The sequence below is a fragment of the Poecilia latipinna genome, unplaced genomic scaffold (genome assembly GCF_001443285.1).
Source record: "Poecilia latipinna isolate Pla-1442-1.1 unplaced genomic scaffold, P_latipinna-1.0 Scaffold667, whole genome shotgun sequence".
NCBI classification, from domain to species: Eukaryota; Metazoa; Chordata; class Actinopteri; order Cyprinodontiformes; family Poeciliidae; genus Poecilia; species Poecilia latipinna.
The window spans coordinates 232,061-243,450 of record NW_015113283.1 but is presented as its reverse complement, the minus strand read 5'-3'; the positions used below and the strand labels follow the sequence as shown (position 1 = coordinate 243,450).

Sequence of the window (11,390 nt, the reverse complement as noted above, 5' to 3'; positions counted from 1 at the left end):
ATCAGCAAAAAAAAATTTTTTCCCGTTTTTTTTATGTCGTTAACAAAAAAAAAAAAAAAAAAAAAAAAAAAAAAAAAAAAAAAAAAAAAAAAAAACTAACCTCAGTTAAGTAAAATAAAATTGTAATCAAAACTTTTGGAATTGTAATGATTTCTTTTTAAAAGCAAAATGTTTTGTTTAAATAACTTTTTTCTAGATTAAATAACTCATTTTTGTCTTGTGAACTTAAAAAGTTATTTGCCAAACATAAACTTTTATTTGCACACATCATAAATCTTTTGTTGTGATTTTAGGCCCCGCCCACGACGTCATGTGAGAATCACCAGCAAAACTTTGAGTCACAAACAAAAACTTAGAATAGCAAGAAAAGATTTCTGACATGCGCAAATAAGTTTGTTTTGCAAATAATTTTTTCACTTCATGAGACAAAAATGTGTGATTTTAATTTTAAAAAAAGTTTTTTTAAGCAAAACTCAGTAGGCTTTTCTCATGGTGACATGCATTAACAATAACATTTTTGCTTTTGTTTTTTTCTTTTTTCTGCAGTTCCACATTAAAGTTTGATGCAGCTCTGCTTTCCTGAATGGACCATCTTCATATCCACTGCAGCAAACATGCAGCTCTTTTTTTATATAGATTACAGTACACCAAAAGGTTGCTTTGTGCCCTTGTTTATATTTTTAATAGTGTAATTCTGTAAAGACAAAATATGTCTGGTGGTCTAGCTCTGATTTACATTTCTTGCTAAATTGCGGGTTTGAATATTGTAATACTTTCCTATAACAAAATAGACCTGCAGAAAGAAATTACTAATAAAATATCTAACATATGCATAGTGTTATGCTCCATATAGAGTTTTTCCTTAGCTTACATTGTATGTCTCACAATTTTGTAATTTATCATTATTTATTAAGCTCTGAAAGCTGTGTGGCTTTGTTTATAGTCTTTCCTAGAATGCGGTTAGATGTGCCCTTTATTTTTTGAGCACCTGCCCCTTGAGTGGTCTCTGCACAGGCCTGCATGAAATATAAACTCATTCAATCCCACTGCAGGACAACGGGCCTGTTCTGATCCAGAAGAACATGGTTAGCATGTTTAGGGATGACATCATCACCTCCGTTTCTGAACAAACGTTTGTTTTCACACAGCACAGATTTCAAACACGTGTAGTCTGAAAAACTCCTACTTCCATTGATTTATCCTTAAAGGTGACCTATTAAGCTTCCTTGAACATGTTAGGAAAGGTCTATACAAAACATGTAAATATATTTTTGTATAAAATTATTCTTAAATAATGAGATTTTAGTCTGATCAGTTCTGACTATTCTGTGCTGTTTCAGGGCATCTTGTCACTTTAAATCCAAATAAGCTGCTGCTGGCCACGCCCCCAAACTCAACTTTTATATTCGCACATGAAAATGACTTCAAACAGATGTGCAACTATACAAAGTGGAGCCTCCTGCACAACCAACAAGAATGCAGCAAGTGGTTTCTGGATGATAAGTCAACAACAAAACATTTTTTTCCTTTTCCAGCGGCCATTGTACAGCGCAAGCAATGGTAAAAACCAGCTGACCAAATGTGCTGGAGCTCCATTTGGGTTGCTAGGTAACGGGGAAGTGCCTGCTTATTTTAATGTTACATTCAGAAGGTTTTTGAAACAGCTCATTTTCCACAAACCAAAAAACATTAACTTATAGCCATAAAACAGCTAGGTGGGGTTTTTTAAATGCTGGTTTTAGAAGCAATTAAGAACCAAATGGAAGTTCAAAAACATGCAGTATGTGAATTTTGCATAATATCAAGATGAGGCAGGGCTGCTGTCTTTTCTCACTTCCTCACCCTCCTTCGTTTCTCGCTGCTTTCACTCGTTTACCCTTAAGTTTTGTCCGTCTAGTCTGTTTTCATTCCTTGCCCTTACATTACATCACATCTTTCTGTTTCTGTGTGCTTCAATCATTTTGGCCTGGAGACGGAAAACATGACAATACTGCCCCCTGTGGGAAATTAGCTGTGCTGCAGCTAATTTCCCTGCTGCAGCACAGCTGGCTGGTTTTTTCTCTAAAACCAGCTTCTGGAGTTTAAACCTTTTGAAGTAGGGGCCAACATCGACACGTTGAAAGTACAAGTTTGTCTTGTAAAAATGAAAAACTATTTTAATGTGAATTTTTCTGCAATATTTTGATGAAACATAGATCAAAATAACAAATCATAGTGGATGCAGAAACTGGTCTCCTTTAATAAAAGAAAGGTGTAGTTTTCTAATTACATATTTAAGTAAATATGTAATTTTTAACAGAAGTTACATCCTGCAGCTTTAGTGCATATTTGGTGTTTGAACTATTAAAGTAGGCCATTATAACCAGATTTAAGTTATTTGTAGGGGTTTTTAGTTGCTAAACCCAACAAATACTAGAATCCACAGTGCTTAAATTTGGGTGGTCATTGTGTTAGACAATAATGCCCAAGTTTGTGTGTAACATTCATCACTCCTTGGCAGCTTTCCTCCGTTCTTAAACATATTTCTCCATGTCATCCATCAAAGCTACGAAGTCAAACACGACTGAGAATAAAAACTGTAAACATGGTATATATATGCAGTTTGAACTGTTGACAAGACAGATGCCATCTAACCTCAAATTCCTCTAGTTGACAATGGAATAAAACACACCGACATGTAAAAACGGATTTGTAGTCAACACTGCAAAAACACAAAATCTAACTCAGTCATTTCTGTCTCGTTTCGACAGCAAATATCCAAAAGATTTGAAATAAGACAAAAACTAACACATAAATAACTTTTAAGCGAGAAATATGAACTGTGTTAAGTCAATAATTTCTTAATTTTGATGAAAAAAAATACCAGCACATTATTTAATTTATAACAAGACATTTTCCCATGTTGCAAGATAAATAGTCTGGCAACAAGCTCTTATATCTTGCTGAAAAGTTACTTATAATTTAGTTTTGTCTTATTTCTTAAGCGTCTTAAGATATTTGCATTAGAAACTAGACCAAAAATACTTGGCAAGATTTTGTGTTTTTGCAGTGAAGCTAATATCACAGTTATTTCATAAAGCTGAAGGGCTTCCAAGCGGATGAATGCAATAAGCAGGACAGACGTCTGGCCGTTTCAGCGGTTTAGATTTTATCAGCCTTGATGTAATTTCCTGGCCAATGCGTCAGGAAATCGTAGTATCCGATAAGGCGGGACGGTCAGACGATAACAAGTCATGCAGCAGACTCAATTACAGGAATCTGTGTGTGGCCAACTACATCAAAGGATCATATTTACTGGAGAGGGAATCATCCGTAGAAGATGAAGGGAAAAAGGCTCAGACATCAGTGGGAGAAGAAGCTTTCTGTTTGTAAGTGACTGTTACTGTTGGTGAGACTTCCAGACGTTAGAAAGGCTTATTTCTCTCTCAACCTCTCACTTAAAGCTGCAGTATGTGACTTTTATAAAAAAAAATGTTTTTTACGTATTTGTTAAAACCGTCACCATGTTGTGAGACAGATAATCTGTGAAGACTGATCTCCTCTTCCCTGAGCTACCAAAACCAACCTATCAGAGCCAGGAGGCGGGTATTGGCGCCGACAATCAACCTCATGTACTCGCTGTTAAAAGTACTAATGGGGGAGAAACAACTTACCATTGCAGAAAACCCGTTTATCATCCGTCATTGTTGGCTATGCTAACTAGCATTAGCATCTACGGCCAGCTATGTCAGAGCTCTTTTACTGTTGTTTTTGGGTTTCAACAGATATTTAATGCGGACAACAAATAATCCCCCTAAAAATACATCAAGAACAAAAATAATAAAGTCATACCTCTTTAGCTGCATTATCTCCAGCTTCTTCTAACCAGTGTCTTCAGTGTGACTCTCCAAGTGTGCCAACTAATGTTTCCCCATGGCAACAACGTGACATGTGGAACAAAATATAAGTTCCTCCTCACATTTTAATGTGTTTTTAACCAAATAAATAAACACATGAATCTACTGAAAGTACATAAACACAAAATCTTACAGAGTATTTCCTTGGTCTAGTTTCTGGTATAAATATCAGACTTGAAATAAGACAAAACTTAGAAATTTACACTGGAAACTGGACCAAAAATCCTTGCTAATATTTTGTGTTTATTTTTTTGCAGTGTACTATTAAGTATTAATGAATTAAATATGTCAGGATCACAGAGGTGATTGACAGCGCTAAGACCCGCCTCTTGGCTCTGATTGGTTGTTTCTAGATATCACTGAGGGAAGGCAGAGGAGCTTGATTTTTTCAGGATGTAGAGACAGTTTCAGCAAATATGTAAAAGAAAAATTGTAATAAAAGTTACATACTGCAGCTTTAATGTTTTACCACACACAAACCGGTTAATGAGCTCAAAATCAGACAGACTGGACATTCACCCTTAGTTCCTCTGCATGAAAAAAAGCCCTAAAAGATTTTTAATAAGTTTTCATCAGCCGAGGTCATCGTGCATCTCTCCAAAGAAAGCTGCTTCAGGTTTCCATATAAGGCCTTTGACTGAACAGACTCCTTGTTGGGTGAGGCGGAGTGGAGTGGAGACTAAAACAGGATGGGCCAACAAAGTCCCCTCCTCCACTAAAAATACACACACAATCCAGGAACACAAATCCAAACAATTTACACACATGCATGCCCAGTGTTTGCTTCAGACGTCTCTCTTAAACATGGGTTCACCACCGAAGAATAATCATTTCAGCTCCTCTTACCCGCGGGTGGTCCCTCACAGTCAGACATGCTTGCAGACGGAAGGATGAAGGGATTGTCTCTCGTCTTCTACTTCTTCTTTTTTCTTCCTTTAAGACTCAAAGAAACTTCTGTTTAGTCTTGGCTGACAGACTCTGTCTCTCTGCGCACTTTCTGCCAGATTATCCTCCTCCACTCTGACCCTCTACGAACAACCTGAGCAGTGGCCAGAGCAGACGTCACTCAGCCGCTGCACTCTGCTCCATTGGACACTAAATTTGTAACCAGCAGCCCTCCCTTGGGGTACTGTTTCGCTGAGATGTGACCGACCCCCGTGGATAAGATTTCACAGGCAAAATTCAACACAAAAACACAGGAACTGCAGTAAAGCACGAAGCGTTGTTGAAAATCCTGAATTGTTTGGTTACCCAACACTTTATTTAATCTATTAGGATACGTTCACAGTGAAATTCTAATGTTTTATTGTAATCTGATTTTTTTCATATTACTAATTAAACCTGATCACAATGAGACATCTTTATGAGCAGTTTACAGTTACACAGTAAAAAAATAAACAGCTCTGCTTAGGTTTATTGAGCCTGTCATTGATAAAAATGCAGGAATTATTTTTTAAAGTCATATTTTCATCATATTGTTCATAAATGTATAAATATCTGAGTTCCGAACTAAATATCTAATTTACAAAACTAAATGTTTAATTTTCAAATTAAATACTTAGCAACTTAAATGTTAAATATCTAAATGTTTAGCTTACTTGCTAGATAATGCATTTGTAAAATAAATATTTAGTTTGAAAGTTAAATATTTAGTTTGCTTGGTAAATAATTTGGAAAATATATATTTAGTCTGGGACTAAATATTTAGCATAATAAAATTTTAATTTGGAGCTAAATATTTATCTTCCTTGCAAACTCATTAATTTGGAAAGTAAATATTTAGTTTAAAAAAATGTTTAGTTTGGAAAATAAATATTTAATTTACAACTAAATAGTTTATTTTAACAAAATAAATATTTAATTCTGAGCTAAATATTTAATTTGCAAACTAAATATCTAGCTTAGACTCAACTATTTCGTTTACAAATTAAATATGTATCTTCCTAATAAAATATTTAAGTTGAAAGCTAAACATTTATTTTGTAAACTAAATATCTGGTTTAGAATTGACATGAATAAGATGGTTGAAAAACGAACACCCAGTTTTTAATGACTGGGTAAATGCATTGTTTTTTTTTACTTTTTGTTATTTTTTACTGTGTAGCTTTACAAACGGCACCCCATAAGTTTCTTCATATAAAATCAGATCCATTAGTTTAAACGGCGTTTCTCCAAACCGGTTTAGTTTTGGTTGTAGTACCTTGGCGTTCCGCTAGAGGGCAGCAGCGTCTCGTTGAGCTCTTGCTCCATCACTTCCCAGGAAATCTGTTGTTCCTCCTGGATAGCGATCAGATTCCAGGGTCAAGTGACTCTGTTGTCAAGAGAGATAATTTCAGACAAGTAAACAGACGGAAGCGCATGTCTATGAGCGACAGGAAGCAGACAAACAGAAAAAAAAAACTCCAAAAAAACACAAAACATTCAGGTTGGTTCAGGTCTTTTTTTCCCAAATTTGACACAAAGGAAAGTGGTCACAGATCACCGGCCCACTTGAGTGAACAAAGGGAAAAACTGAGCGCTTCAGTTGAACTTTCTGTCCTGAATTACTCGCCGGCTTTACTCAGCTGACCCCCCCTGTCAGTTGGCAGGGAGGATTATCACGAGGGAAAGGTTCAGCATGTGATTAAGTGGGGTCAGACGCTGGGCTTGTCCAGCAGAACCTGGAGTGATGGAGGCTGGGACTTGGCGGCCGGGGGGAAGACGGGTTATCAGGGGATTTTGGAGGAACACGGGGGGTTACGTGTCGGGTCTGTTATCTTTCCTGCGGACCTGCCAGGAGCCCCTCCACCCTCCGAGCTCACAGTCTTCACACCGACTTTGATGTTTGGCAAACAAGAGCCGGAGAGGCGCTTTCCCAAACACAGCCTAAACCTCCACCCGGTCCTGACCTCTTGACCCCATGAGCTCCTGCAAACAGAAAGAATTAGAAAGCGCTGCGTCTAATTCGCGGCCTTTGATCACGTGCGATAAGTTTGGATGACTTGGTCCAGATCATCGTTAATTATTCTTTCATTTAAGAGACTTCAATGTTTTTTCCATTTTCTGTTAATACACTGCAAAAACACGAAATCTTACAAAGTATTTTTGGTCTAGTTTCTATTGCAAAAACCTTAGAACATACAAAATAAGACAAAACTAACTTACAAGTAACTTTTCAGGAAGATATTGGAGATTTTATAAGTCAATAAATCCTTGATATTGATGGAAAATTATTAGTTACAAGTGAAATAGTCTGCCAGTGAAACTATACCTTTTAAAACCAATATTATGTAATTGTGTACTTAAAACATGCTCCTTTATCTTGTTGAAAAGTTATTTCTGATTTAGTTTTGTCTTATTTTATGTGTACTAAGACATTTGCAATAGAAACAAGACAAAAATACTTGGTAAAATTTTGTAGAACCACTTTTAGTTACTTAAAGTTACATTTTCTGCTATTGCTAATGGTTTAATGTCAGTCAGACTGAATGTTAACATATTTTTGACCATCTGAATACACTTCAAAATCACAAAATCTTTTATACGTTTCTATTTTTGTCTAGTTTCTAGGTCATACATTTGAAATAAGACAAAATTAACTAAGCAGTAACTTCTCAGCCACACATAGCAGCTTTTTCTAAGTCAATAATTCCTTAATATGGATGAAAAAGTTCTAACTATGAGGAAATAATCTGTCCCTGATGAAGAAAAACATCCCACAGCATGATGCTGTCACCTCCTTGTCCCAGGTTTTTCCTGTTAATGGGGATTGTTAGTTCCCACTTTTTAAAGAAAATAATTATTCAGTATATGTTGTGTCTACATAAAATTATATTTATGTCTTTTTGATAATTTAAAACACTTAGTTTTCTGCTTTTAATTTCTAAAACCTGTATTTCTGTGAATATTGTTGCCATTGTGTGTTTTCATAATACTGAAGACTGGTGGTCTTGGTCTGAAATTACATTCAGATTAGTTATTTTTGAATCCTTATAATCAAGAGAAAAAAAAACAGGCAGATTTCTATATTTTTTAAATCATTTTGAATGTAAATTAAATGTTGAAACGGTCAATTGGATTAATTACTAAGCACCTGTCTGCCTTAAAGCTAATTATGCTAATTAAGCTCTTGTTTGTTGAGCCTTATCTGCCAATTTGACACCTGCAGTGTATTCTAACCTTGGAGAGTCTGGGAGGCTGAAGGAAGACGCGTTCCTTTAAATTTTTATTGCGTTGTTTGTGGAGAAAACAAGTGGAGTGGATGAAAAGCGGCCTGTGGCTGGCGGCTTTAACGGCTAATGGTAATGATCCTCCAATTGCTGCAGTAGCTGCGTCTGCAGGTACTAATGAACTCTTAATCGTGTTGAATCTAGCGGCCTCTGGATGATTTCACTAACGGTTTTATGGCTCTGTGGGAAAAGCCCTAATTGAGGACTTGTGGAGCTGCAGTTCACAGCTTTTTACGGGTTTAACAACCTGCAGAAGCTAAATCGCTGCAACGCAGAGCGGGAACCACATTACAGATATTTACACTTAACCAATAATGTTTTATTATAGCCAGAACATATTAAATTGTGAATTTATGAGGATTTTTTATGCTAAATAAAATAGACATTTTAATCAGGTTTGTTTGATGTTATCTGAAATTGTTTAAAAACAAAATAATCTGTTGACTTTGAAGATAAAAACTGCATTTAAAAATTATCTTTCTCGTTATTCTGGCATCTAGCAAATAGAAAAAAAATATACAAATATACACATTTTTAGCTAAAAAAATTCTATATTTTAATGCTAATTTATTTACATTTACCAGTTTTCTTTATCTTTTATATGTGTATAAATAAAGTGGCTTGCAAATGTATTCACACTCCTTTAACTTTTCCATATTTTGTCACATTTCAACCACAAAGCAGCTATTTTTGCACTGAGAGACAATCACACACACGTAGGTAATCAGGAAACCTTTCAAGGGAACTGGTTGCAAAAAGGAGGCTGAAAACATTTGCACACCGCACTGTTCAGTTCTTTATTTGTAAAAAATGTTTTGATTGAATTGTGTACAACTTTGTGTTGGTCTTTCACATTAAATTAAAATGATAGGACATGAAAATGCAAACAGGTTAGCATTGAAAGCATAGATATGCAAAATTTCTCTCTTTTTTTTTTAGCAAAAAAGTATACATTTGTATTCATTTCCTCCAAAACGACTAAAGTATACCAGCTTTTGGTGCAAGACCTGTATAAAGAGAACTGATTACTCATGTGGCTTTACAAACTTTTAATCTGCCAGATTAAAACTCCTGAAATCCTTTAATTAATTGAATTCTTTCCCCCTGTGGGGAGGCCGTTCTGGAGGAGGATTAACTGTAGGAGGAGGAAGTTTTCCTCAGGCAGCAGCCGAGGTGTGACGGAGGGGATTCCAGAGCGCGGAGACAAAAGGCAGACACTTTGATTTGAACAGTGGTGTTAGTCAGAAACACACACTGAGAAACCCCGGTGCCTGATCCTCAGCAGCCCTGCCCTCAGGTCTCAACCAGCTGAAGGTTTGGGGGAAACTCCAGATGCAAAGACGAAGAAGAAGCAAAACAATGAAGGAAGTTTGAATTAATACCCTGCTATGAAGCCAGTGTTGGTAAAAAAAAAAAAAAAAGCGTTTTTTTAAATGACGAGGGAGCGCTGCTGGGGCTGAGAGGAGGTTCTGTATGATGGATGGACTGCCGAGGAAGAAAAGAGGGGGGAAGAAGGAGCCTTCAAAAGAAAAATGACCCAGCCTGCTGCTGTGATGTAGTGAGTGTGGGGGCAAAGCAACATGTGGGGATCTCATAACCAAAAAGCCAAATACCTCAAAATGTCTCAGCCAACAGATTCCACAGCAGGAAATGGTGACTGACCCATTTCTAACATTAATAACTTGGAAACCTTGAGAGAAAAGTCATAAAATGTTGTAGAGATACCTAAAAAAAAGTAGTAGCACTACTTAACACATTTTTACTCAAGTAAAAGTAAAAAGTAGCCGAAGTTACTCAAGTAAGGGTAAACTAATAAAAACAGCAATCATTTGATATTTAAAAATTACATAATCAGACACACTAAAATATAAAGTTTGATGTGTTGGAAAAAATGATAAATCATATAAATAACTTTTTTAATGTGAAACTTTAACAGAATCTGCAGATGACTAAGTTAAAACATGTTTGTTCAGTGAAATTTTACTCTATTAAGAGTTCAAATACTTCATAATAAAGTTACTCAAATAAAGGTACAAACACTTATAAAAATGCTATTTAAAAAAGAGGTTGCTCTACTACCCAACTCTGTTGTTCACATTTTAAACATAAAGTTTTCTTAAACACCGTTTGATTTTCTTCTTCTTTTTTTAGCTATTTTTCTGCATCCCACGTTTTGTCAATACTTACCCACATAATATCTTTTCTCAGATAAACCAGCAGATTCTCCGTTAGATTTAGTTCCAGACTCATGTTTTTTCACTTGACTAAATCAAAAAAAGAAGCGTATAAAGAGCATTATTCACCCCACACCGCACTCTGTTCGGACCGTTTCGGTTTACCGTTCTGTTACGGCCGCCATCTTTGTTTGTGTATCAACGCTTGAGGATGATCAGCGGCGCCCTCTTCTGGGTGGCGGCCAAACTACAAGACTAAAAGACAGTCTAAGCTGACGCTATTAGTAAATCAATTTGAACTAATTTTAATCTAATAAAACATTAATCAAGAATTAATCTAAAGTCAATTAAGTGTTTGCATCCCCAGTAGGAATGAGGGCAAAATTGGCTCTTTGAATTGAAAAGGCTCCTGACCTCTGACCTCTCTTGGAGAATACAGGGGACTGTTGTCAGATGTACAACAGAACCAGACCTTGTTGGAAATTCCTGAATCAGCTTCTTGTTTGCCCCCCTGATGAGTTTCCATCTTGTCGTTTCAATAATGTTGGAGAAATGTCCAATTACCTTGAAGGTATGTAAACAATGCTGTGAAAGTTTATGCTCTTCTCCTGACTGGTAGCTTTATACACCGACGATAAATCCTTGAGTTTTTGCAACATTTCAGCAAATGGCTTCATTTAAAGGACGCAAATTGTCAGAAAACTCAAACACTGTAAAAACACAAATTTCCAAGCATTTTGGTTTAGTGTGTAGTACAAATATCTCAGCACACTTGAAATAAGACAAAATTAACTTACAGAAACTTTTCAGCAAGATTTTAAAGCTTGTTTTAAGTAAATAAGTGCTTAATATTGATTTTTAGAAAGTTGTAGTTCCACATGGGGAAAATGTCTTGTTATAAAATAATCTGCCAGTGGAATTAATACCTTTTCATTAATATAAAGGAATAACTGACTTAAAACAAGCTTCTATACCTTGGTAAAAAGTTACCTGTATATTAGTTTTGTCTTTTTTCAAGTGTAGTAAGATGTTTTCAATAAAAACTAGACCAACATACTTTGTAAGAGTTTGTGTTTTTGCAGTAAAGAAGCAGAAGTTTATTTCAGGATGAT

At 35.8% G+C, this 11,390-nt stretch overlaps 1 protein-coding gene across 2 annotated transcripts in view; it reads right to left on the bottom strand.

Annotated features, from left to right (window-relative positions):
* Positions 1-4,932, bottom strand: part of LOC106954639 (echinoderm microtubule-associated protein-like 1) — a 54,647-nt gene extending 49,715 nt beyond the window's left edge. The window contains exon 1 of one of the 2 annotated variants that reach the window (XM_015044313.1): positions 4,743-4,932. In XM_015044313.1, coding sequence (XP_014899799.1) covers positions 4,743-4,770 — 28 coding nt within the window. In that variant the 5' untranslated portion in view covers positions 4,771-4,932. The remainder of the gene's footprint in view (positions 1-4,742) is intronic. The other variant, XM_015044310.1, reaches the window with a different exon arrangement.
* Between the last annotated feature and the right edge of the window lie 6,458 nt (positions 4,933-11,390).